The sequence below is a fragment of the Sciurus carolinensis genome, chromosome 8 (genome assembly GCF_902686445.1).
Source record: "Sciurus carolinensis chromosome 8, mSciCar1.2, whole genome shotgun sequence".
Lineage (NCBI taxonomy): Eukaryota > Metazoa > Chordata > Mammalia > Rodentia > Sciuridae > Sciurus > Sciurus carolinensis.
Window position 1 is genome coordinate 22,872,773 of NC_062220.1, and position 26,504 is coordinate 22,899,276.

Sequence of the window (26,504 nt, forward strand, 5' to 3'; positions counted from 1 at the left end):
GGATTCACAGGTTGATGTAACCAGGGAGGGGAGCCTAGGAGGAGAGACAGCGCTGATGCTCTAGGCCATTATGGGTGGCCGGTGTCCTCGAGGCAGTTATGAGGTCCTGGATGATGTGGGGAGGGCACATGCCCCTGCCCTGTGCTGTTCTGGGGTCTGTCTCTTCTTCATGTCAGTCAGACACCTCCCCCTCTGTGTGCAGTGGCCAGGGGAAGAGGCAGGAGCTGAGGCCAGGTGTCCATGGGCATTGCGCCCCACTGGCTAGCAGAGCCATATTGAGGGTGGACACAGGGTTCTAGATGCCAAGGGAGGATGATGGTGCCTAGCACTGACTCTGTTGCCCATCTCCCCCTTATTTGAGTGGGATCAAATGATGCCAAGGGTTCTGATGTTATAAACCCAGGCTGGAGAGGAAAGTCGCCTGCCTTTTTTTTTTTCTTCCCCTCGGTCCTGGGGACGGCACTCGGCAGTGTACATCCTAGCCTTTTAAAATTATTTTCTCCTTTCTTTCTTTTTCGTACTGGCGATTGAACCCACCATGGTGATTGAACCCAGGGACACCCTGCCACTGAGCTGCATCCTTTGTCCTTCTTATTTTTTATTCTGAAATAGGATGTTGCCGAGTTGCTGAGACTGGCCTCGAACTTGGAATCCTACTCAGCCTCCCACGTCCTTGGGATCACAGGCGTGCACCCCATACCCCTGCCTGGCCTTTAAAGAGGAGGGAGCACATTCAGCGGCCACTGGGCACTGTGGACAACCACAGCTCGGACCTGGGCTCTCAGTAGCTCACTGCCTGGCTCTGCCCTCTACTCCCAATCCTGAGGCGGGGGCATCGGCTCTTCTACCTGGGCGTCTCTGAGCATCGTGTACCACAGTGACCAGTCTGTAAGGGAAATGGAGACAGGCAACCCCTCCCTGGACCAGGGTCTGTGAAGTCCTGTGGGCCTGGCTTGTGCAGCGGCCTGTGCAGTGGGAGGGGTCTCCCCGTGGTACGGTCTCCGCCTTTCAGGTTGGAACGCCAAGGCTGGGAGGTGATGGGGCTTCCTACTCACCCGGAGTCCTGTCTCAAGACTCTGCACGGGCCCCTTCCACTTTAGTTTCCCCTTAATGTTCTGGGCATGGGAGTGGCCCAGTGAACTTGGCCTTGACTCTGGGATTCAACAGCTACCTTGCAGGGTAGCAGACTGGAAATGCAACAGAGGAAGCAGAGAAAGGAGGTGCCCTCCCTCCGGCACCCTGGTAGGAGCTGCAGGTCTGGTTTCAGAAGTGGTCTCACGAGACCTAAGCTTGCTTGCCTCCTTTCCTGACTGCCAAAATACAGAGGGACTCCCTCCCTGTGTCTCAGGAAAGGCACTGTCTTCCCTCTGTCATGTCCTGGACCTCCTTCACCACTTCAGGGCATGAGTGTGCCACTCGTGGGACACCTGGCTCCACCCGGGGCTGGCCTGGGACTCTTGATTCACTTCCTGGGTGGAGCCCATAGGAAGCGGGTTTCCTTGAAGGGCTCTGACTCTCAAACAGGGTGAGACTTGGCTTTGTTTCAAAGGAACCTGGCCTTTAGCTTTCCTGGCCGTGGGGGAGCCAGCCCTCAATTGTTTGGTTATATCCATTCACTTGGTTTGTTTGTTCTTTTTAAGCAACACCCCGGGCCCCCAGCCCGTCCCTCCCGATCAGACCTCAGCTCCGGGTCAGCAGACCTAGCTCCCCTGGCTTCACTCACCGGAGAAACCCAGCTTTTGTGCGCCACGGTGGGTGGGCAGCCAAGTATTGTCATCACCTACAGGGAACAGAAGGGAGCTGAGTGATGAAGTTGGTTGGGGCCTTGTTTTTCTTACTTTCCAGAGCAACCGGGGTGATGGCTGTGGAGCTGGAGGAGTCCCCCTCCCCAGCCTGAGCACGCAGGTATTTAGCCTGGGGCCTGTGAATTCTCCTGCAGTGAGGACACAGGTGTCACTGCTGGAAGGAGAGACTTCTCCAGGGTAGAACACACAGCGTTTGGAAATTTGGAACGTCATCCTTGATGGCCGTGACCTCTGGCTTCCACCAGGTGGGAGCTGGCCATTCCCTGGGAAATTCACAGGCTCCAGTTCACACAACTCTCTTTCCTAGAGGCCACGCTGGGTTTGGAAGGTGACTATCCCACAGCCCAGGACGTGGGGATTTCCCTCTGGCCCCAGGCCCTCGTTTGTCTCAGGCCAGCAGTGGAGGCTGGTCTCCAGAGGCTTCCTGGGGCTGCTAAGAAAACTGCACATCTGCCCGCTTTCGGGGCTGCGGGAGGCGGGAGGTGGCGTGGGAATGACAGCATGCTCCCTCAGAAAAATATTTACCAAGGTTGTTTTTGAACTTACTGCGAAGGGAAGAGCTGAGTGCCAAATGTGTGCGCGCCGTGGCTCTGGAAGTGCGTGTGTGCCCGAGGTCGCGGGGCAGGCGCCCGGGAGGAGCGCTGCCTGGCTGGGGTGCATTGTGAGGGAGGAAGTGGCGCACTAGGAGGCCCACGAGTCCCCACTTCCAGAACCCAGAGTGGCCTCTGGGAATGAGGGACAGAGTGGAGCCTGTGGATTTCCCAGGGGATGGGTTACAGTCCGCCTCCCTGACCCGGGCTGTGCCCCATCCCCCATCTAGTCACCTGTCCCCCATCCAGGTGTCCCGTCCACACAAGGAGCATAGTCTAGGCACCTCCTCATAGGTGCCCTGGGGTACCAGTGACACCCCCGGGAGAAGGACGTGGCTCAGGGTCTTGGCCAGTGTGGGAAGGCCTCAGTCAAAGCTGTCGAGTTTAAGACTACCAGTGATGGAGGCAGATGTTTAACAGGTAGATGCATAGAACATTCCAGCATGTGAGAGAGAGCACGTCCACACCTCTGCCCTGTGGTCTCAGAGTGGTCATAAGTGTAATCAGCCACACTTGGTGTCCAAACCGTGTCCCCCGTCCACAGTAGAACGTCAGCAAGGTGTCTGAGCCAGGCCTCCCTTCTAGCCAGACCTGACCTGGTTTTCTGTAGACTCGGAATAATTTAATATTTGCCCCATGTGGGGGAAAAAAGTGTATATTTTGTCCCAAAATGGAAACGAGTCTCTGCCTCGGCAGATAGGAGACCCGGGCCCAGAAACCCAACTCCCAGGCCCCGGCGCCCCTTCTGGCTCGCTTCTGCCTTGTCTGGAGGCTTCGCGTGCATCACACAGGTGGCCACTGGCACTAACCTTAAGACAGGGCGAAGGGCACTCTGTCGCCTCCCCCAGGTGCCGTCCGGGCGTCCTGACCTTCGTGTGGGAGTCTGTCTTGGCAGGTGCGGGGCGCTGGGGCAGCTGGGCACCGGCCTGCCCCTGCCTGCCTGCTCCTGGGCACCCTGCCCGGCCAGACAGATCAGGATTCACATGGTCTGCAGCAGGCAGAGGGATTAGGAGGCCCCGGACGGGTCTTGTTTTAAGGAGGTTAGTCCACTCTCTCCAGCTCAGGAAGACCAGCCCCTTCCCTGGGCAGGCGGGCCATCAGCCTCTGGACAAAGCCTTGGGGACTCGGCCCCCCTCCCTTTGTTGGGAACATCCATGACAGGCAGGGGCACTGGAGGGGAGCAGAGGCAGGAGTAGGAACCCGAGGAGGCAGGGTGACTTCAGCCCCAGGTAGCAGCCGGGCTTTGATGGCGCGGTTGACAGACTTCCAGCCTCTCCTCTCACCTCTCTTCCTCCGGCCGCAGAATCATACCAGTGAGTAATCCAAGGAATGTATTTAGCAGCTTCCTGCTTAGGGGCTCAGGGGTGGGACTGAGGGTGGGGTTTAGCCCCTGACCTGTTGTGCATTACTGTGTCACAGGGCTGAGGGGAGCGGGGAGCGGGGAGGGTGAGGCATGCCAGTCCTGGGCCTTTGATCACTTTCTGGAAGGGATGCAGAGGTCCGGGACCCCACCCCTTTCTGCAGTGTGTGAACTAGGCCTGCTGAGCTGGAGGGTTGCCTGCTGCAGAGCCGTCCCCTTCTGAACCTGTCAGCAGTGACCGATGTCCTGCAGGGAGTGGGTCTGACACACAGCAGAGAGGAGCTGCCCATGCAGGGCTGGCCGTGGGCCCTCTGGGTGAGGAGGTCTGGAGCGGGAGGGCAGTGTGCACTGGAGCCCGGCCTCCCGGTCCCTCTCACTCCTCGCTCTGCGGGACCACAGCAACAGACTCTGCCCAGCCTTGACCTTGGCCTGTTGGAAGTACACACAGATGTTCCCCAGAGCCAGAGTCTGCGACATTCATGGCAGCCCTATTCATAATGGTCCTAAACGGAAAGGCATCCAAATGCCCATCAGCAGGGGAATGGATGTAAATGACACGTCGCACAGTAGAATCCTGTAATGAGAACAAGCGGTCTCCAAGTACACACCAGGAGAAGAGCGAGTCATGCTGGGTGCAGATCACACTGTGTGGTCAGAATCAGAGCCAGAGGACTGAAGAAGACCGTGCTGTCCTTGATAGGAAATTTAAAACAGAACTAATGTGATATTTTGTATCAGAATAGTGATTATTCCAGGGGATGGAGCGGGGAACCTGGGTGGGCCTCTGAGGCCCGTGCCCGATTTTGCCATAATGCTTCTCCAAGCTGCGCCCTTGTGATACGCACTATGTTCTGAATGTCCGTAATTCTTTGATGAAATGGTTTTGGTTTTGGTTTGGGGTTTTGTGAAGGGGGTGGGCTGGGGAGGTGGCTCAGCGGTAGAACACTTGCCTACCTGAGACCCTGGGTTCGATCCCTAGCACTGATGGTTGGATGGCTGAATGGTTGGATGGCTGGATGGGGAAGGGGCTCTTCTCCCAGGACCTCTGAACTTGTGGAGGCTGCAGATACTCGATCCTCACCACAAGGCTCCCAGCAGGCAGCTCAGCAGAGCTGCTGTGCAGATCAACAGCAGTCAGCCACCAAGGAGCAGGAAAGGGGAAAGCAAGCCAGGTGCGATGACCTGGTGTGACTCCTCCAGCCCTGACACCAGCTGGCAGCTGTTGGCACTGTCCCTGGAACACACTTATTGGGCGTCCTTGAGACTGGATGCTGTGCTGCTACCAAGGCTACGAGGGGCGTGGTCACAGTCCCCTCTGCATCCCAAGTCCTGAGCATGACCGCTGTGCACAGAGGGGAGGTACCTGTGAGGTCTCAGTCCTGCCATGATCACTCCTGATGTCTCTTACTGGGGGTGGAGCGTTTAGATTTGTGAACTGATTTTTGCCTTTTAATTTAACAGGTAAGAATCTGGGGGTTTCCTTTGTTGGTGACATATCATCTGCCATTTGTTGTCATGTGACTGGGCTCTCATGGTGATAGGCTAGTACAGGTGGCACTTGTTGCAAATGCATAGATACAGGCTCCTGACCCCAGACCCAGGAGGGATCTTATACATCAAAGGTTAGCCGATGACTGCTTGGCCGCCTGTATTTGTAAACAAAGTTTTATTGGAACGCAACCACACCTGTCAGTGATTGTGACCCTGGGCTCACAATGGCAACGTCGAGTAGCTTAGGCAGAGCTAGTAGACAGAGACTTACAGAACAAGTTTGCAGTGCCTGCTGTACATTACTATGTCACATTGTCATTATACCAGTGAGGGGGTCGTTCCCACCCACACAGTGCAGGTGCTGAGGCAAAAAAGCCATTCACTGAGGCTGGTGCCCCAAACCAACCTGACCACCTACTTGCTGTGTGTCGAATAGGTTAATCTGTTGCCATCACCATCACCCACCTGCAGAGATTCCACCTGCCCCGCAGGAAGCTCTGCTCCCATCAAGCACTGCCCACCCCTCCCTCTAACCCTGGGGACTCCCCACTTTCAAAATGGCCTCACAGCCCACACCTCCTGTCGTTTTCAGAGTGAAGTGAGGTGCTGGCAGAAGGACCCAGCCCTCCGTGATGGTCGGTATATTGAATACATTTTAGTTCCCTGTCTCTGGAGTCACGCTTACCAGACTCTCCTCAGCATCCACAGTGCTTAGGAGGATGGAGGGGAAGGAGGCAGAAGAGAGTGAGTTCCGTTTGCCTGAGCAGGAAGCCCAGGCCTACAAGAGGGCGCACCCAGGAGAGGCTGAGCTCCTCACCGCCCTTGGTGTGGCGCCAGGAGCTGGCCTGAGAGCGCTCTGACAGAGGGCGGCTCCGGAGCCCTTCCCTGCCAGGCCTGGGGTCTGGGTGGTGGTCGGGCAAATCTTCAAGCGGGTGGCAGGAAAGCCTTCCCTGCTGACCCCTCCCTGCCTGCCCCTGGCTTCTCTGAGGGGGTGAGGACAACTTCCTGGAGCCAGGCCGCACCCAGGCCTCGGCTTCCTCTTCATTCTGGTAGCAGATTCAGGCTCGGTCCCTGGTCTGAGCCTCCTGTGGACCGAAGCCCCCCCTGGTGCTGCCATCTTTTCTCCCTCAAGTCCGTCATGCTTCTCCAGGAAACCGGGGAGGGAAGAGCCCAGTGGGTCTGGACAGGCCTGTGTCCTCCTTGCCCTGGCCAAGGCCTATCCAGGGGTGTTTCCAGAAGGAGTAGAACTCCTTTTAAAGAGCCGTGAGGCAGGGGCTGGAGAGGGGAGGTGCCTCACGCCTCTCCCTCTCGGGCACGGTGGCTCTCGTTAGCTGAGCACTTGCCGTGTGCTCGTGCTGCTTTGGGTGCTCACAGGTACGAGTTGGTAATTAGGACCCTCCTGCCCACTTTGACAGATGAGGAAGCAGGAAAGGAGATGAAGACCCTTGAGTGAGATCGAGACACCTGCCTGGCCACACAGCTGGTGGGTGACCTTGAAGCCAGGTGGTTGGGCTCTTTCCCACTGTCCTCACTGCTTTTGTGGAGGAACCACAGGGAGATGTGGCAGGAACATGCGGCCTGGGCATTGTAGGGCCCTACGCCCCACGCCCAGGTGTAGGGACAGGAAGCGTGGGGAGTTGTGGCCTGAGGAGGCGTGTTGTGAACCAGGCCTGCAAGTGAAGGCTGCCCCTCCGCATCACTGCTCAGGTGTCCCCGCTGGGCAGTGGTAGCCCTTTTTTACATGGGGACGTGGGCAAACAGAGCCCTGCCCTGGGGAGCGAGTGCCTGGCAGGTCAGCTGAGATGCGCCGATGGGACAAAACAGGTCCAGATTTCAAGTGCCTGGAATCATCTTCCCTGAGGGGCTGCCCTGGGGGTGGGCGGTAGCTGTGGTCCAGTAGTGAGCGTCACAGTGGACAACTGGAGGGGACAGAGAGGGTGGGGCGTGGCCCAAACCTGTGGCCACACGTGGGGGCCTGACACTCAGCCTGGGTGGCGTGATGGGCGGACTGGGGGACCCAGCCCTTCCCAGACAGGGGGAGCTGCCCCTCTGCCGACAGACTCTACCCAGGACCCCTTACTGTACTCAGCTTGGGTTTGTTTTTACAGTTCAACAAAATACTAGATACTGGCTGACTTAGGTAACAGGATTTTTTCTACTCAGTTCTGGAGACTGGAAGTTGATCAGGGTGCACTGTGGTGAGTTCTGGCGAGGGCCTGCCTCCTAGATTAGAAATGGCTGCCTTCTTGCTGTGACTTCACCTGGCAGAGAGAAAATTCTTCCTCTTCTTAAAAGGATACTAATCCCATCATGGGCCCCACCCTCAAGGCCTCATCTAAACTGTGAGGCATCCCACGGGCCCCACTTCCTAACTCCATCACATTGGGGTCAGGGCTTTGACATAATTTGAAGGGAGGACACATTCAGTCTGTTGTACCCCATAAGCCAAGGAAGCTGTGCAGGCCCATCTTTAGGCCTATAGCCCAAGCAGAGGGCCATTTAAATAGTTACAGAGAGGCCAGATACAATGGTGCATACCTGTGTTACTGTTACCAGCAACTTGGGAGGCTGAGGCAGGAGGATCACAAGTTGAGGCCAGCCTCAACAACTTAGCAAGAAGGCACTCAGCAACTTGGGGAGACCCTGTCCTAAAAATAAAAAATAAAAGTCCTGGAGATATAGCTTATTGGTAAGTATCCCAGGTACTTTAAAAAAAAAAAAAAATGGAATAGAGAGCAACGCCAGGTCAGTATCTCCATGTTCCCATTTTCCATATGGAGACCTGTTGCAGACCAGAGAATGCTGCCCCCACCCCCAAAGATACACAAGTTAAACCCGGAACCTGTGATTATCACTCTATTTGCAGTCTTTGCAGATGTCATTAGTTAAGGATCTTGAGAACCTCCTGGATTATGTGAGTGGGCCCTCAATCCACTGACAGCTGTCCTTGCAAGAAACAGAGGAGAAGGTGACCCTGTGGCCGTGGAGGCTGACTGGATTGGAGCCACCACAAGCCAAGGGGTGCTGCAGCCCCTGGAAGCTGAAGAGGCAAGGGACGGTGACGCCGTGGAGCCTCCAGAGCAGGCCCCACAGACAGCCTGACTTCAGACTTCGGCCTTCCAGAAGAACGCAGAAGAGAACACGTTTCTGCTGTCTGCAAGCCTTCCTGGTGATGTATGGCAGGCACAGGAACCAGCACAGGACCCCAAAGGCAGAGAGGATCTGATTGCCACCCAGGCACAGTGCAGCCTGGGAGGCCGCCAGAGCTGCTTGGCAGAAGCGCGAGGCCTCAGTGCCGGCGTGCCCGTTCCAGGTTCCCCGCCCACTCTGACTTCTTTCCCAGGGGAGTCCTCTGCTGGTGCCGTTTCCCAGATCAGAACCCACTGGGGGCACTGACGCCTGCCTGGCAGGCCGGGCGGGAGGTGGGAGCTGGGCCTGGGGGGCAGCAGGCTTTCCGAAAACCCACAGAAGATGAGCAGTTCTGTGAAGTGGATGCAGGACTAACGAGACCCCTGGAGCAGAACCCCAGAGCGCGCAGCCTCGGAGGAGGGGATCTGCACCGGGCTGGCGGGAAATCCAGAAGGAACTTTTGGTCATTTTTTTCATCATTGTGACCAAAGGACCCAACAAGAACAACAGAATAGAGCAAGTTTATTTGGCACTCACAGTTTCAGAGGTGGCCAGCTCCATTCCTCTGGGCCCCAGGTGAGGTAGAACATCTCTGCGGAAGAGTGTGGTGAAGGAGAGACTAAGCTAGGTTCTCCTGGAATAAAATGTATACCCCAGAGAGACCAACACATGCCCCTGAGACCCACCTCCCCCAGCACCACCCATGGACGTACACTTACCACCCAGTCAGTCAATACCTATCAGATTGCTGCACGAGTCAGGTTAAGGCTGAATTGTTCCACCTCTGAGCTTTCTTGCGTTGTATCACCCAAGAGCTTTTGGGCTACATTATAACACGAGCTCAGTCAAGCAGAGAGGAAGCGGTGGGGAAGGATGACTAGATTGTGCAGAGGGAGCGGGTGGTAAAGAACCCCTTGGAATGAGGGGAGCTGACTTCAGTAGTAAACCCTGAGACAGATAAGTGGGCCGCGAATGAAGGCTGGGGAGTGTGCATGTGGGGTGGCTGCATGCAGTGGGAAATGCAGCCCTTGGGACCCTAAGAAAGTGCTAGCCAGGCCTGCAGCGAGCCAGGCCCCTCTCGATGCCTGGAGCGGCCCAACCCTCTTGCAGACCGGGTTCTCCCAGCCCCTCCTGCTCTCCTGTCTCAGCTGTCTCCCAGAACCTGGCAGTAAAGCCAGGGTGTTAGAAGAATGGGCCCTGGAGAACCAGGAAGGGCTCAGACCTTCGACCTCAACTTGGCTGAGCCCAAGGCGGCATCACACCCTGTCCAATGACAAGAGCTCCTGGGAAGGAAGGGGCCCACCAAGCAGGTGCCTCTGCAGTGGCTCTGAAGCTGAGGCAAAAGCAGACACATACAGAGTTGTGGGTCAGGAAAGTGCAGCCACATCCTAAGGGTCCTTAGCTGTCGTGTGACCCAGGGTGTGTTTCAAGATGGCATGCACAGGCCTCGGGACCGACGCAGAGCAGGACCAGGTCTGGATCCCTTTTTCCAGTCTGTGCTTCCCTTGATCATACCCACCCTGAAAGAGGACAGCTGCAATCGCATTCCCTGCCCTTGGAGTTTTTCGCTTCTGCTCCCGTGGAGATGACAGCTAGGGTGATGAGCTGGGCGAGAGGGAGGAGGAGAGGCAGATACAGTGTCCAGGCCTGGACCTCCCGTCCCGTGGCCTTCCTGCCTGCGGTCCACACACCCTCTTCCTGGGGCATTCTTTCGAGTTTCCTTTCCGGCTATTAATAGTCAAGAGCCAGCCCCAGGTCTGGAGATGGCGAGGGAGAGGAGGAAGCGAGCCCTCGTGGAAGGGTTAAGCAGCGCTCACCTCTCTCGGGAGGAGGCTGAATTGGCCTTCTCCCCTGCCTCCATCTTCCACCCTGTGGGAGGAGCTGGCACCCAGCTAGCTTGGCCTAGGCCAGTGTCAGTGTCACTTCCTCCCTGCGGGTGTCTGCAGGTCTCCTGCTGAGTGTTCACGGGACACTCCTCCTTAGTTCAGGTCGTCACTCTCGTTTTCCGTGACTTCGGGGCCCTGGCCTGTTTCTTGGCTCTGCCGTTCCCATCTCTGCTCCGTTCAGCCATCCTCTCTGCACCCTGAGCTTCATCACGGGCCGGGCCGCGCCACTTCTGAAATGGTGGGGGAGACTCTGTTCTTAGATCACCATGGCTCAAGCACAGTGTCCTAGTCAGCTTTTTCACTGCTGTGACTAAAAGACCTGATCAGCACAATTGTAGGGGAGGAAAAGTTTATTTGGGGGCTCACAGGTTCAGAGGTCTCAGTCCATAGACAGCTGGCTCCATTCCTCGGTGCCGGAGGTGAGGCCGAACATCATGGTGGAAGAGTGTGGCGGAGGGAAGCAGCTCACACCACCATCAGGAAGCAGAGTCTCCACTCTCCAGATACAACGTATACCCAAAGCCAGGCCTGGTGCCCACCCCCTGCCTGCCTGCCTTCAGTTTCCACTCTGTTAGTCCCTAGGAAGGGGTTAATTCACCATTTGGATTAAGACTCCCACAGCCCAATCATTTCCCCTCTAAACCTTCTTGCATTGTCTCAGGTGAGCTTTTGGGGGACACTCACATCCAAACCATAACAAAAGATCGTCCTGCGTCATCCCTTGGTGTCTATGGGAGATTGTTCTCCTCACCACCCTACAGATACCCAAATCCGCGGATGCTAGAGTCTCTTGTATAAAATGCCACGGCATTTGCATATTATTCTTTAAATAATCTCTAGCTTGCCTGTGCTACCTAATGCAACATCAATGTTATGTAAATAGTTGCACAGTATTATTTAGGGAATAATAACAAAGCCTGTACACGTTCAGTACAGACACAGATTTTTATTTAAAAAATTTTTTTTTCCAGTGGGAAAAATGGGATTGAACACAGGAGCACTCTTACACTGACCTAAATCCCAGCCCCTTTTATTCCTTATTTAAGACATCGCCTCAAATTTGTGATCCTCCTGCCTCAGTCTCCCAGTAACTGGGGTCACAGGCATGCCACACTGCACCTGGCTCTGTTTTCAAATAATTTTGATCTGGTAGTGTAATCTGCAGATGTGGAACATGTGGATATGGAGGGCTGACTGTGTGCTCATATCACAGTCTTGAACTCAAGATAGTCAGTCTGCTGGGTGTGGTGTTACCCACCCGTAATCCCAGCAGCTCCGAGCTGAGACAGGAGGATCACAAGTTCAAAGCCAGCCTCAGTAATGTAGTGAGGTCCTAAGCAATTCGTGAGACCCTATCTCTAAATAAAATATAAAAGGACTGGGGATGTACTGTCCTGGATTCAATGCCCAGTACCAAAGGGGAAAAAAAAAAAAAGATGGCCAGTCTGTGGCCTTTCTCAGTCTGTGGCCTTTACTTTCCCCTCTCCATCCTGTATTTCCCTAGTCTGGCATTACAGTCCACGTTTGACATATCCCCAAGCCCCTGGCACCCTCTCCTCCATCCTGCTCACCTACAGAGCCCCATACCGGGTGAGCCAGCACCTCTACCTCCCCATCCTCCGCCCAAGCAGCTGAACACTGCCGGAGGATCCCGAACTGGCTCATGGGGATTTACATTCATGGTGCCACGCCACCATCTGACACTGAACAGCCCCTGGCCATCAGGTTTTATTCCTCTAGTTTGTTTCTTAAAATGTGGTCCTCTGAATCACTATCAGAATCACTTGGGAACTTGTTAGAAATGCAGATTCTCGTGTTCTATTCCAGACTGGCAGAATCAGAAACCTTGGGGCTGTACTATTTTCCAAAGTGTGTGTACCAGTTTGATAGCACTCCATGTTTTTGCTACTGCTTGTCTGACTTTAACATTTTTACTATTCTGTTGGGTTGAAATGATAATTCCTTCTTTTTTTGCATTTCCCTAATGACTAGTGTTTTTTGATGTTCATGGGTTATTTGTACCATTTCCGCCCCCCTGTGAAATAGCTGTTTAATTCTGCTTTTCTTCTCTCTCCTTTTTTTTTTTTTTTTTTTTTGTGTGTGTGTGTGTGTTACTGGGGATTGAGCTCAGGGACACTCTACCACTTAGCTACATCCCAATTTCTTTTTATTTTGTTGCTCAGATTGTTCTAGGTTTGGTCATCGGGAGCTCTTCCAGGTGTGCCTCTCTTCTAGATTGGGTCCTATGTCTTTTGGACTTGCCACCTTCTTTTTTTTTTTTTTTTTTTCCTTTTTGTTGTTGTTGTTATTTGTTTTCTGTTCTCATTTTTAGCAGTTCCTCACTTTCTGGCATTATCAGATATTCAAGCTCATTTTGTATCTTCCCCATGTCTACTGAAAAAAAAAAAAAATGTCACCTATGGAATTGCTTAGAATCTAGCCACTTCTCCAGGGAGCCCTGCTTCATTTTATTGGAGAATGGTACTAGAAAAAAATCTGGGCACTGTGCGTTCTCTGTGCTGCTTGTCTATCACTGCTTTAGTTGCTCTCCATGGACAGAGCTAGGAAATACACTTTGGTACTTTTCTGTGTGAGTACACACATCTATTTATTTCTGTCTCGTCTTCTGTGTATTTATTGAAACGTGAGGCCATCCTGGCATCGTGTTTAGTCAAGCATCACGGGTTCATTAGCCTCCTCCCCATCCCGTTGCTTATTTGTAACCCCTAAAAGTAACTTTTTGGCTGGATACTGTAATATAAAGAACCATATATAGTGTACTTTAAGTGGTAAATTGTTTCTCCCAAGGATATGGGTTCTAATTTCACATCGACTTCATATGTACTGTGGGGTTGAACACTGTTATGGTTTGGATGTGAGGTGTCCCCACAAAAGCTCGTGGGCGAGACAATGCAAAACTTTTCAGAGGTGAATTGATTAGATTATGAGAGTCAACCCAGTCAGTGAATTAATCCTTGATGGGGATTAACTGGGTGGTAACTGAAGGTAGGTAGGGTATGGCTGGAGGAGGTGGGCATTGGGGACGTGCCTCTGGGGTATCTATTTTGTGCCCGGCAAGTGGAGTCTCTGTGCTTCCTGATCATCATGTGAGCTGCTTCCCTCTGCCACATTCTCCTGCCATGATGTTCAGCCTCACCTACAGCCCGGAGGAATGGAGTCAGCTATTTATGGATTGAGTCCTCTGAAACTGTGAGCCCCTAAATAAACTTTTTCTCCTCTACAATTGTTCTGGTCGCCTCTTGTAGTCACAGCAGTGAAAAAGCTGACCAAAACAAACCCATAATTAAACAGATACAGACAACATGAGCCAGGTTTCTCATTATTGGAGGAAAACATACATACCTGTTACCCTGCCCTTGAGTGAGTTTATTTCATACATTCATTTGTGTGTGAACTTATTTTCACGGCCTCCACTATATCCTGGAATTTCCTGAAGATCCCAATTGAGTATTTTTCTAACTATATGTTAAGCGAAGCTAACTTTTTAAGGTATGTGACTCTGTGGGTTTTGTTTTTTTTTTTTAAATTTTTTAAGTCATTGATGGGCCTTTATTTTATTTTTTAATCTTTAGTTGTCAATGGATCTTTTATTTTATTTATTTATATGTGGTGCTGAGTATTGAACCCAGGGCCTCACATATGCCAGGCAAATGCTTTACCACTGAGCCACAACCCCAGCCCCTCTGTGGGTTTTAACAAAGGAAGACCATGTGTCTGTCACCCTGGTACCATGTATTAGCAGTTCCATTGTCTTAAAAGTAACTTGTGTGGAGTGGTGGAGTTCCTTGCCCCGCTGCCTCCACCTCTGATAACCATGGATCTGTTTTCTATCCCAGTGTTTTTGACTTTTCCATAATATCATAAAATGGAATCAAACACTGTGTAATCTTCTGGCTTCTTTCACTTGGCAAAATACATAAATTTCTGTTTGATCTATGCTGCTATGTGAATCAGCGGTTCATTCCTTGTTACTGTTGGGTGCTCTTTGAATGGACATACCAGTTGCCTTATCCATTCACTTGTTGAAGAACAGCTTGGCGGTTTCCAGTTTTGAGTGATTATAGATAATACTGCTGTAGACATTTGCACTTATGCTTTTGTGTAACCACAGGTTTTAATTTCTTTTGCTAAGAATGGAATTGGGGGTCGTGTGGTAATCATATGCTTAACATGAAAAGGAAGCACTACCCACTTTTCAAAGTGTTGGACTAGTTGGCATTCCTGCTAGCCTTGTCTGAGTTCCTGTGCACAGTTGGTATTGTCCATTTGGTTTTAGCTATTCTAATAGTTATATAATGGCATTGCATTGTGGTTTTAATTTGCATTTGCCTAATGACTAAAGATGTTGAGCATCCTTTCATGTTTGTGATCTGAATATCTTTGGCAGTTTGTCCTTGTAGATATTTTGCCCATAAAAAAAAGTTGGGTTGGCTTTTTATTGTTGAGTTCTTTATGTTTGCAATACTAGGGATTGAACCCAGGGTACTGTACCCCTGAACTACACCCCAAGCTCTTTTTATTTTTTAATATAAGACAAGGTCTCACGGAGTTGCTTAGTCTCGCCTAGAACTTGCCATCCTCCTGCCTCAGCCTCCCACTTAGCTGGGATAATAGGCATGCATCACAGCACTGGGCTTTTGTTGAGTTTTGAGAAAAAATTTCCCCCTGTGGCATTGACTGGGACCTCAGTACAATGTTCAGTGGCAGTGAGGGAGGACATCTTTGTCTTTTCCCCAAAGGTTCAGGGCAAAGCACTCATCTTTCAATAAGTGTGACGTTAGCTGTAGGTCTATTTGGACCCATCATTTATTAGGTAAGGGGAGTTCTTTCCCATGACTTGTTTTTATTTTTTTAAACATGAGTAAGAGAAGCAAAGGGGTTTTCTTATATGTTGAATTGTGTTGATTTTCAAATTCTGAACTGTCCTTGAGATGATCATCACTTGATTGTGATGTACTATCCTTTTTATGTAGTGCAGGATTTGATTAGTCATGAAAATTAAAACCACATTGAGGAACCACTTCATGTCCACTAAAGTCGCTGTAATGAAAAGGGCAGATGAAATTGTTAGGAAAACTGGACCCACAGAACACTGGTGGTTGCCATGTAAATGGTATAGCTACTGTGGAAAATAGTTGGGCAGTTCTTCAAAATGCTAAATACAGTTACCATATGACTTAGCATATTCCTTGGTATATATCCAAGAGAAACAAAAACATATGTTCATGTAAAAACCCATATACAAATATTCATAGCAACATTATTCATAATATCTTTTTTTTTTTTTTTTTTTTGGGTGCTGGGGATCGAACCCAGAGCCTTGTGCTTACAAGGCAAGCACTCTACCGACTGAGCTATCTCCCCAGCCCCTCATAATATCTTAAGTGTTGAAATAACCCAGATGTTCATCAACTGAATGGGTCAACCAAATGTAGTAGATCCATATAGTGAAATATCATTCAGCAGATAAGAAGGAGTAGAGAACTGACACAGGCTACATGAGTGAACTTTGAAAATAAAAGGCAGAAGAGAAGCTTGAAAATAAAACTAAGTCAGAAGACCCCATACTGTATGATAACATTTACATGAAGTGTCTAGAACAGGCACATCTTTAGAGGGAATGTCAGTCAGTAGTTGCCCATGACAACCAGAGCACTTTTCTTCTGCTATGTCTTTAGTGCGGGTATTTGTTGATCTAGTCAGGGGATGGGCTTCATCTGTTGTTGCCATAGAAACCTTCAGTGCAAAGTCCTCCAGTAACATTGCCCTTCTGTCTGCTTGGCTGTGGGTCTTTTTCACTGCTCCCGCAAGAGTCTCTCTTCTTGGGCTGCCCCCAGCAGTATCATTGTTACATCCACTTGCTGGCATTGTGGAGCATGGGAGGGACGTTCTCTGAAGTTCCGATCAGGAGTCACTCAGGCAATGGGAACTTGCTGCTTGAGGTCATGGCCTTCCTTCACCAGTCTTCCTGCCTCTTTTCTGCATGTTCAGCGTAGCTCATAGCCCATAAGGGGCTCTGCTTCTGTTCCTGTTCTCTTCCCCAGCTCAGAGGGCTTCCACTGAAAGGCTGGGAAAGGCTGCTCCCCACACCATCCTGCACTTCTTAGAGGATATGGGCCTGCCTGGAGTTTCACCAATGGTTTCCTTCCCTCCTTCTTTTTGGTACTGGGGTTTGAACCCAGGGGTGCTTAACCACTGAACCACATTCTCAGCCCATTTTATATTTTATTTAGAGACAGGGTCTCACTAAGTTGCTGAGGCTGGCCTCAAACTAGTGATCATCCTGCCTCAGCCACCTGAGTAGCTGGGATTACAGGTGGCATGACCAAACCTTGCTCAGCTCTTTATTTATTTTTTGGTTGTAGGCAACACAGTACCTTTATTTCATATTTCTGTGATGCTGAGCATGGAACCCAGGGCTTCACATATGCCAGGCAAGCACTCTACCACTGAGCCACAACCCCAGTCCCCATCTCTACTCTTACTGGCTAAAACTATATCCTATGATTTCTTTTGTTGACCCTAAATTGTTAACTTTGATACCAATATACCAGTCCTTTTCTTTGGCTTATACTATTCATGTTTTGTTAATGGTCAATCGTTATCATTATAAACTAATTTTTTTAAATTTTTAAAAATATTTAAAAAAATTTTTTTTTAGTTGTAGATGGGCACAACACCCTTATTTTATTCAGTTATTTTTATGTGGTGCTGAGGATCAAACCCAGTGCCTCACACCTGCTAAGTGAGTGCTCTACCACCGAGCCACAACCCTGGTCCCTAATCTTTTTATAGAAATACTACAGTAGAGCAGACTGTGCTATGGAAAGTTTATATAAGGCTAAAATTATTTGATCCTTGAATCTAGTTTTGGGATTTTGTTTTCTGGTTCTGGAGATTGAATCCAGGGCTTTGTACATGTGAGGCACTTGCTCTGCCATTGAGCGACATCCCCAGCCCTTGAATCCAGTTTTGGAAAAGTAGTGACAACCTGTTCACTTTATTTTCAATTATAGGACAAATCATTATTTCTTCTACAGTTACTCTGATAAGTTTTTTAAAGGAAAATGTCCATCTTTTCTTCCTCAAATTTATTAGCATTTGTCTGTAACGACGTATGCTTTAAATATCTATTATTATTTTTACATCTTATTATTTATGTCTTTGGATTTTCCCCTTTGGTTAATTCCCCCAAAGGCTTTATTATTTTATTAGCCTTAATAAATTTTTAATTTTTTTTTTTTTTTTTTGACCAGTTGTGGTGGCACATGCTTTTGGTTCCAGCTACTTGGGAGACTGAGGCAGGAGGATTGTTTGAGCCCAAGAGTTCAAAGCTAGCCTGGGCAATATAGTGAGACCCAGTTTTCAAAAAGAAAAGCAAAACCAAAATTCTTTTTTCATTTTTTATTTTTATTTATTTAATTTTATTTATTTATTGGTTTCTATTTCGTTGTTGATTATATCATCATTACTTCATTCCTTTTTCCCAGGGTTATTTTCTAGCTTTCCATTATCAGATTTAGCCTGAGCAGGTCCTAAAGAAATATATGAAAATTGGAGGGTATCCTCAGCATGTGGCCCCTCCCTCAGTCCATGCCTGCAGGTCCCCAAGGGGTTGGTGCCCTGTGATCAGCTGGCGGAGGCATGCAGAAGTCAAGACTGCTGACAGATGACGTGGGGTAATGTGCTGGTGGGCATATAGGGTAGTAGCTCTATTTCGGGGAGACCCTAAAGAAGAGGGTGGGAAGGAAATTCTTGCAGTGGCCAGGACTGTGGATAGTGTGTTTCATGGCTGTTGTCTATTTATTCACTGGTTTATTTTGAAGCAAGGTTACAGAGGTGAGGGTGTGAACAGGGTTACAGACAACAGCTAATGCTCTTGGGAACTTGGAAGGACCAGGAGTGGAGAATCGGGGCAGGGGAGTGTAGGGGTGGGACGCATGGGTGCCTCTGGAGAGTCTGTGTCACTTGAAGAGGCTCTGGGGACTCTGGTCTAGATGGCTTATCCTGTACGTCAGTTCGTTTCTTTCTGCATCACCTAGTGGCTGCTTGATGGACTCAAGACCAAGTGGCCATGGTGTAGGGAGGCAGCTAAAGCAGGCATGTTCTGGTCCTGCGCTGGTGCCAGTGGCCATGCTCCGTGCGTGGACTCCCTTGTGCCTTCCTTGCGCCGCCACAGGGGTCCGCAGAGCATAGGGCTCCCCACGGGACTCCGTGGAGCACTAAGCTTATAAGATTTACTCTTCCTGCTGAGTCTCATATGCTGCTAAATAATGAAGCAGGGAGGAATATGGATGGGCCCAGGGGATTCCTGTGGTGCCCAGTCATAAAAGTAAATGGAGGGACCTCTTACTGACAGTGTCCCCGAGGGCTGCATCTCTCAGAAATGCAGTCTTGTGTCCAGCCCTCCTGGCGTCAGCGGTGCAGACTGAAGTCCCCTGTGCTTGGTGGCGGACTGATGACCTCCCCAGAGCAGTGTGGGAGAGGCCTGGGCTCTGCATTCTTTAGCTACCCCTGTGCTTTGTTAGCTAACTTATTCTCTTTTTAATACATTCCCTTTCTTTTTAATAAATTCACTTTCCGTGGAAGCAGAATCGGATTCTGTTTCTAATGTTTGAAATGGAGAATGCTGATTCTTGTAGTAGGATATGGGGAAGATTCGGAGGTTAAATAGTGTACCCCCAAAAGGATACGTTCAAGTCCTCACCCCTGGTCCTGTGTGTTTGAGTCAGGTTTTTCACTGTTCTCATTAAAAGACCTGATGAGAACAATTGTAGAGGAGGAAAAGTTCTCTTGGGGGTTCATAATTTCAGAGGTCTCAGTCTGTGGACAGCTGGCTCCATTCCCCAGGGCTCAAGGTGAGGCATCATGGTGGAAGAGTGTGGTGGAGGGAAGCAGCTCACATGATGGTTAGGAAGCAGAGAGAGAGAGAGAGAGAGAGAGAGAGAGATCTCTACTTGCCAAATAAAATGTATACCCAGAGCCATGCCCCGATGCCCAACCTGCAGCCACACCCACCTGCCTTCAGTGACCACTCAGTCCCATCTGGTGATTAATTCACTGTGGGTTATGACTCTGAGACCCAGTCCTTTCTCCGCCAAACCTTCTCGCATTGTCTCACGTGAGCTTTTGGGGGACACCTCACATCCAAACCATAACACTGTGAATTTGACCTTATTTGGAAGTAGGGTCTTAGCAGATGTAACCAGGTCAAGATGAAATCATATGGATTAGAACAGGTCTTAACACAATGAATGACTTGTATCCTTGTAGGAGGAGAGGCTGGGGTGTGGCTCGGTGGGGGAGTGTGTCCTAGCACGTGCAAAGCCCTGGCTCAGTTCTCACCCCTGCCCACTGAACACACAGAGAGGCACAGGGAAAACAGCCGCCGGGCACTGATGTCACAGACTGGAGTGATATGACTACAAGTAAGGAGCACCAGGAAGTGCTGGAGGAGGCAAGAGAAGGTTCTTTCCCAGTGCTCCACAGCGAGCTTGATCCTGTCAATCAAGGGGGAATGCACTGGTGTCCTATTAAGCCACCCAGTTGGTAGTCTTTTGTCATAGCAGCCTTAGGCAAGGAGTACACACTTCACTGAAGAGTCTGGTCTTTCAGAGTCCTGGCAACTGTACCAGTGACTGTTGTTTGTTGTTATTCAACTCAGTCCTCGTTTTGCTGGGCCCACAATAGGGATGGGACGCCCATGAACTGCCCACCCGTTTTCATCCTGAAGAACACCTGATGTTTTAGCTGTTGTCCAAAATGCCCTTTGGTAGACTATTCTGATGGTCATGCTGGTTTTGTTGCTATTATGGAATGACAAGTGTCTTTTTTCCTGGAAATTAAATACTATTCTTGCCTCTATTACCCAAGTGGTTTTCTCTTCAACTGAAATCAGCATTTCCTATTAACATCTCTGGCCAATGAAGAACAGCCATGGTAAAGCTCTTATACTAGTAGTGCTCTCAATTAAATCCCAAATTTAATTACGTTCAAGCAACCATCAGTTATAAGATGCACTATTATTTTATGAACCACCTAGATTAAACAAACTATATCAAGTGTGAGCTTCAGTCAATTACTAGCATCACTTCAGAGAGTTAGAACTCATGAAATCCTATATATCTGAAAGTTTTGTGAATGGAGTATCCTTAGAGCTTTTTTAGGAAGCCAAGATAGAGTTTGAGTGGTCAGATCACACAAGATAAACAATCTTGTCTCTCTCCAAGGCTCTGGATTTCTTCTAACATATTCCAAGGAATTTTGGGCAACTCACCTGTTATAATCCAAGTAGTGTCTCTATGGCAAAACACTTGAAGCTGGGTACTTTACTAAGAGAAAAGGTTTATTTGGCTTATGATGGGTGGGAAGTCCAAAGAGCATGGTGTTTATGAGAGCCCCTTGGCAGTTTGTATCATATGGCAGGAGTGTCTGCGTGTAAGAGAGCTCACAGGGTGAAGGGTACAGTAAGACAGGGAGGACCAGGTTCCTGTGTTATGAGAACTTGTTCCCACAGGAACTCATCCATTCCTGCAGTACCTAGCCCACTCCATGAGACTAGCATTAATCCGTTCATGAGGGAGGCACCCTCCATCGGATCCTACCTCTTAAAAATCAACTTCCTTTCACCATTGTTCTACTGGGTATAGAGCTTCCAGCAAATGCACCTTTGGGGGGCAAACATTTAATCCATGCCATCAGATTTATGTAATGTGGGCTACCATTGAGTCCTGGTTTCAGTCAACTAGAAAACAGTTAAAACTGCTCCTAGCTACTTGAGCCAGTATATTGAATCCAAAATCTCTGGTATGCATTACCCATATTGGTAAATATAGCTCTGTATTTGCTAGTTTCTTTCTACAGGTATTTTTATTTTTTGTCCTCACATTTTTCATTGGTGTGTTATAGTTGTACATACTGATGGGATTTGCTATTACATATTCATATGTGCACACAATATAACAGTGTAATTTCGCCAATATCACTCCCCAGCACTTCCCCCCTCCCTCCCCAACTCCCACCTTTGAATCCTTTCCTCTACTGATCTCCCTTTGATTTTTAGGAAATTCACCTCCACTTTTCTGTTCCTTTTTCCTCTCTACCTTCCACGTGTGAGAGAAAATATACAACCCTTGATCTTCTGAATTTGACTTATTTTGCTTAACATGATATCCAGTTCCATCAATTTCCCTGCAAATGACATAATTTCATCTTCTTTATGACTGAATAAAATTCCATTGTGTATGTATACCACATTTTCTTTATCCATTTATCTACTGATGGACATCAAGGCTGGTTCCATAGTTTGGCCATTGTGAATTGTGCTGCTATAAACATGGGCATGCACATATCACTACAATATGATGTCTTTAATTCTTCAGGATAGATACGGAGGAGTCATGTAGCTGGGTCATGTGGTGGTTCCATGCCTAGTCTTTTGAGGAACCTCCATGCTGATTCCATAGTGGTTGTACTAATTTACCATCCAACCAACAGTTCCTTTTTCTCTCCAGCATTTATTAATTGTATTCTTGATGACTGCCATTCTGAATGGTGCAAGATGAACTCAGTGTAGTTTTGATTTGCATTTCCTTAATTACTAATGGTGTGAACTTTTTTTCATGTATTTGTTGGCCATTTGTATTTCTTTTGAGAAGTGTCTGTTTAATTCATTTGCCCATTTATTAATTGGATTATTTGGGGTTTTTTTTTTGGTGTAAAGATTTTTGAGCTCTTTATATAATCTGGATATTAATCCTCTGTCATAAAAGTAGCTAGCAAAGATTTTCTTCCATTTTGTGGGTTCTCTCTTCACATTCCTAATTGTTTTATTTGCTGTGCAGAAGCTTTTTAATTTGATGCCATCCCATTTATTACATCTTGGCATTATTTTCTGAACTTTAGGGGTCCCATTGAGAAAGTAGTTGCCTGTGCCTGAAAGCTAGAGTGTTGATCCTGTTTTCTTCTAGAAGTTGCTTAGTTTCTGGTCTAATTCTGAGGTCTTTGAATCCATTTTGATTTTTGTGCAGGGGGAGAGCTAAAGGTCTAGTTTCATTCTTCTAAATATGGAGAACCAATTATGCCAGCACCATTTGTTGAAAAGACTGTCTTTTGTCCAATGTATGTTTGGGGCACCTTTTTCAAGGATCAGGTGACAGTAGTGGGTCTCCACAGGTATTTTTAGTGTGTAAGCATTCTTCTAGGCGAGACCATCTATATGTACCTCTGGGACATACTGGAATCTGAAGAAAATGAGAGTGGTTGGAATACCGAGGAGATCTGGCTTCTGTTCAGTTGATTGGGTGAGTTCAGGTAAGGTTGAGAGCCTTAAGGAAGGTCAGAGCAATTGGAACAGATAGGAGAACAGTGGTCGAAACTGCTGGCGATCGAGTTCCACTGAAGATGGCGATTAGGCGTAGTCTTCATCTGCCCCTCCCATATGTCACCAACCAATGTAGGTTCTGTTTCCACATCAAGCCCCAGTAAGGTTACATATTAAAGTAACACTAGTTTGGCAACTCATGGGATCAAATGTCTGTCTCTTTGCATTTTCAGCCCTTCAGTTGCAAACAGGAAGCAGTTCCTAGCCAGGCACAGTGGCACATGCCTGTAATCCCAGCTGCTCGGAGGCTGAGACAGGAGGATCGAAAGTTCAAAGTTGGTCTCAGCAACTAATTGAGACCCTAAGCAACTTACCCTCTCTCTAAATACAATTAAAAAAAAAAAAAAAAAAAAGGCTGGGGATGTGGCTCAATGGTTAGGCACCTCTGGGTTCAATCCCTAGTATGCCCCCTAAAAAACAAACAAACAAAAACAGCAATTGATAGTGTTTAGGAATTCAAGTTTGTTATTCTTTAAGTCAGTAGTTTTAATTGGGTAGTGATTTTTATCTGCCCCAGGGACGTTTAACCATATCTGGAGACGTTTGCAGTTGTCACAGCTAGATAAGGGTATGTATATTACTTGCATCTACTGGACAGAGGCCAGTGATGTTGCTAAATATCCTCTAATGCATCAGACGACTTCCATGGCAAAGAATCCAGTGCAAAATGTCAATAGTTCCAGAGTTGAGAAACCCTGTTTTCAGCGTTCAGCACAGTAAGAGTAACCATCCCACTCCACAGTCCTTGAAGTCTCTCATTCTCTCTCTGTGCTGATTCCTCACACGGCACTCTAGTACCTTTTGACAAAAGATGTCATCAGTGACAAGAAGCACTACCAACAAGAACTGGGGATTGAACCCAGGGGAACTTTACTACTAAATGAGTTGTTTCTATTTTTCATTTTGAGACAGGGCCTGGCTAGGTTGCTGAGGTTGGCCTCGAACTTGGGATCCTTCTGCCTTAGCCTCCGGAATTGCTGGGATTAGAGGGGTGCGCCCCCATGTCAAGCTTACATTGGTTTTTAACACGCATCCTGGTAAATGTGCCTTTTGTGTTTCTGTGGCAGACATGCTCAGCCCCACTAAAGCCACTTCTTGGACTTGCCATGCACAAGATGCCTTAGGATCCTGGCTAGAGTCCTGTTCCTTAGGATTCTGATCACCTCTGGCCTCTCCAGGGTCTGGTCACCCTGCTGGTACAAACTTCCGCCTCTCAGTAGCGAAGTGAGCGTGTACCACCAGAGCTCAGCCTGTGGTCTCTTTCCTCCCCAGCTGGAAGTAGAGGACCCAACTCTGGGCTGCCGAGACATGCTCGTGCTTGTCCCGGGGAGGCTAGAGAAGCGGGTGTCTGACATTTTCAGCCCATGATAGGAGGCACAATCGGCCACCGTCCCATCTCACGGGTGGGGAACTGCCCAAGCAGAGGCATGTGGTATAGATGTGACTGGCTGCAGGGAGCAGCTCGGTTCCATGACTCCCTTCCCACCAGGCCCTCCCTTCTGCTCACCCCAGAAGCTTCCTTCCTGTCACGTGGCACATCAGCAAGCAGCCCATCTCCTCAGTGCAGCCCATCCTGTCTCCAGTGGCGCTGGCTTGATCCAGCCGGCCATTCCCCATTTTCTCGGCAGGACCGTGGGAGAGCAGCTCTGAGCCACCCTCCTGGTCATTCCCCAGAGCAGCAAGCGTGGCTGTCTCACCTGTATGCCTTCCTTGCCTTACCCCACCTCCCACGGCATCTTTACACAGAATAAAATCCAAAATCCTTCTTTGGACCTCTGAGCCTAGGTTTCATTTTACCTAGGGCATGGTTTTTAAGAGCACCTTCTTTTACTCTCAGAAATGACTGGTTTAAGCTGGGGATGGGGGTGCAGTCCTGTAAGCCCAGCAACTTGAGGCCGAGGCAGGAGGATCACAAGTTCAAGGCCAGCCATGGTAACTTAGCAGGGCCTCCTCTCCAAAAATTTCTGAGGGGCTGGGGTTGTAGCTCAGTGGAGAGGCGCTGCTGAGTTCAGTCCCTGTCACTGCAAAGGTTCATACACAGGCCCTGCATTTGTGAGTCCCCTTCCCCTGGCTCCTGAACTCCATGTGTACACCCTTATCTCCTCTTGGCCCCTTTCCCTACATTGGCACCTTCGCAGGTTCTGTTCCCTCTCTCAGAGACATCTGTCCTCCCACTTGTGTGACAACATTCTCCGTTGATCCTTCAGGCCTTACCTTAACGGTCACCTTAGGGCCCCCTTGCTTTACCTCTTCACACCCCTGCCCTTTTCTGTACTGCTCACGTCCCTCCTGTAGTTCCGTCTGCCTGTCACCTCCCTGTGGGTGTGGATTCTGTCTTTTTCACCAACATGGGACCTGTCCCATCACAGTGCCCTCCATAAATATTTCATGAAATAAGCCAATGAAAGGCCTTCCTCACTGGCCCCCTTCCCCTGGAGGTTAAGCCACCATGATGAGCACAGCCCTTTTTCCTTAGCACAGGCCACAGCTGTAGTGAACAGTCGTGTGTGTAACTCCGGTTCACTGTCTGTTTCTCCTTCTAGGTTGGGACCTCTGGGATAGGTTGTGTGGCTCTTGCTTATACTTGCACGGGACCAGGGCCGCTCAGGAAGCATCAGCCTGGAATCTGCTGCGGGGCCCTGCACTTGGCACTGTGGGGGGCGGGACGGTTCAGCAGCCCGCGGGGAGGTCATCAGCTCAGCGTGCAGCAGCCCGCTGGCCTTGTTCTCTCCTGTGGAACTTCCTTTTACTTTCCCTGTGTCACTTTAACATCCCTGCTAGAGGTCTCTTGAATTTCAGAAAACTCTGGACTCATGACAGACTAGCATGGCAAATGGCAGGATAGAAGCAAGGCTGCTGAGTCCCAGGGAAGCGCGGGAGAGTTGCAGAGGACACTGCACTGATCCCTGTCTTGTTTCTGTTATTGCCAGCCGCAGACCAGACCCGCCTTCAGTCGGCAGCCCCAAGCCAGAAGCCCACACCTACAGCATCCCCCGGCGCACCGAAGACTTCAGCCACAGTGACGACACACGCAGCCCCGACACGCACCAGCCCAAACCCCAAAAGCCCTACGGCGTCCACAGGCAAGGCGGAGGCCCAGACCCCAGCTCAGTCGGGCCCCGCTGACAAAGCCTCTGTGCCCACTGTGAAGGAAGACTTGGGCAACCCTACCGGAGCCCTCAGTGGCTCACAGGGTAGCAGCATCGGGCCTCCCGCTTCCACGGCTTCTGCCAGCACTGAAGCCACAAGCCTCCAGGATGGGGACAAAGGAGCAACTGTGCCTGCAGACCACAAGAGCAGCCACGCTCCTACACACCCCTCGACCACTCAGAGAACAGATCATTTGGCCCCTCATTCTTCAGTTTCTGTGAGAACAGAACCCCCTCCTATGGTTTCACATGCCAGCCCAGCAAGCTCTGCCCATTCCACGGTCACTGCGAAGACCCCAGCGAGCTCCCCCGAGGAAGGACACGACCTTACCACGGTCCCCAGTGGTTCAAGCCTTGCATCTGGCACTGGAAGCCCCACAGTCAGGGGGATGCCCACCACACCAAGTAAGTAGGGCCTCGACTTTTTATTGTTTTTCAAATAAGAAGAAACTTTTCAGTGCTTTTTGTCTTCCCCTTACGGTTACTCAGCTGGGAGGTTGATGCTGAGAGCTACACGTTATGAGTCCATTCCACCTTCGTTCAGAGCTGCTTTCCCATGTCAGTGATGAGCAGAGTGTTTTGGCCTGCTCAGGGTAACAGCATATAAACACGCCAACAGTCTACACACAGGTGAGACTGCACAGTGTTGGTGGCAGGGTGTTAGAATATTCTAGAATGGTGCTTCCCAGAC

The 26,504-nt window shown here is 49.6% G+C and overlaps 1 protein-coding gene across 1 annotated transcript in view; it reads left to right on the top strand.

Moving 5' to 3' along the window:
• Podxl (podocalyxin like) overlaps window positions 1-26,504 on the top strand; it is a 70,802-nt gene that overhangs the window by 35,367 nt on the left and 8,931 nt on the right. The window contains exon 6 of the mRNA XM_047562100.1: window positions 25,595-26,218. Coding sequence (XP_047418056.1) covers window positions 25,595-26,218 — 624 coding nt within the window. The remainder of the gene's footprint in view (window positions 1-25,594; window positions 26,219-26,504) is intronic.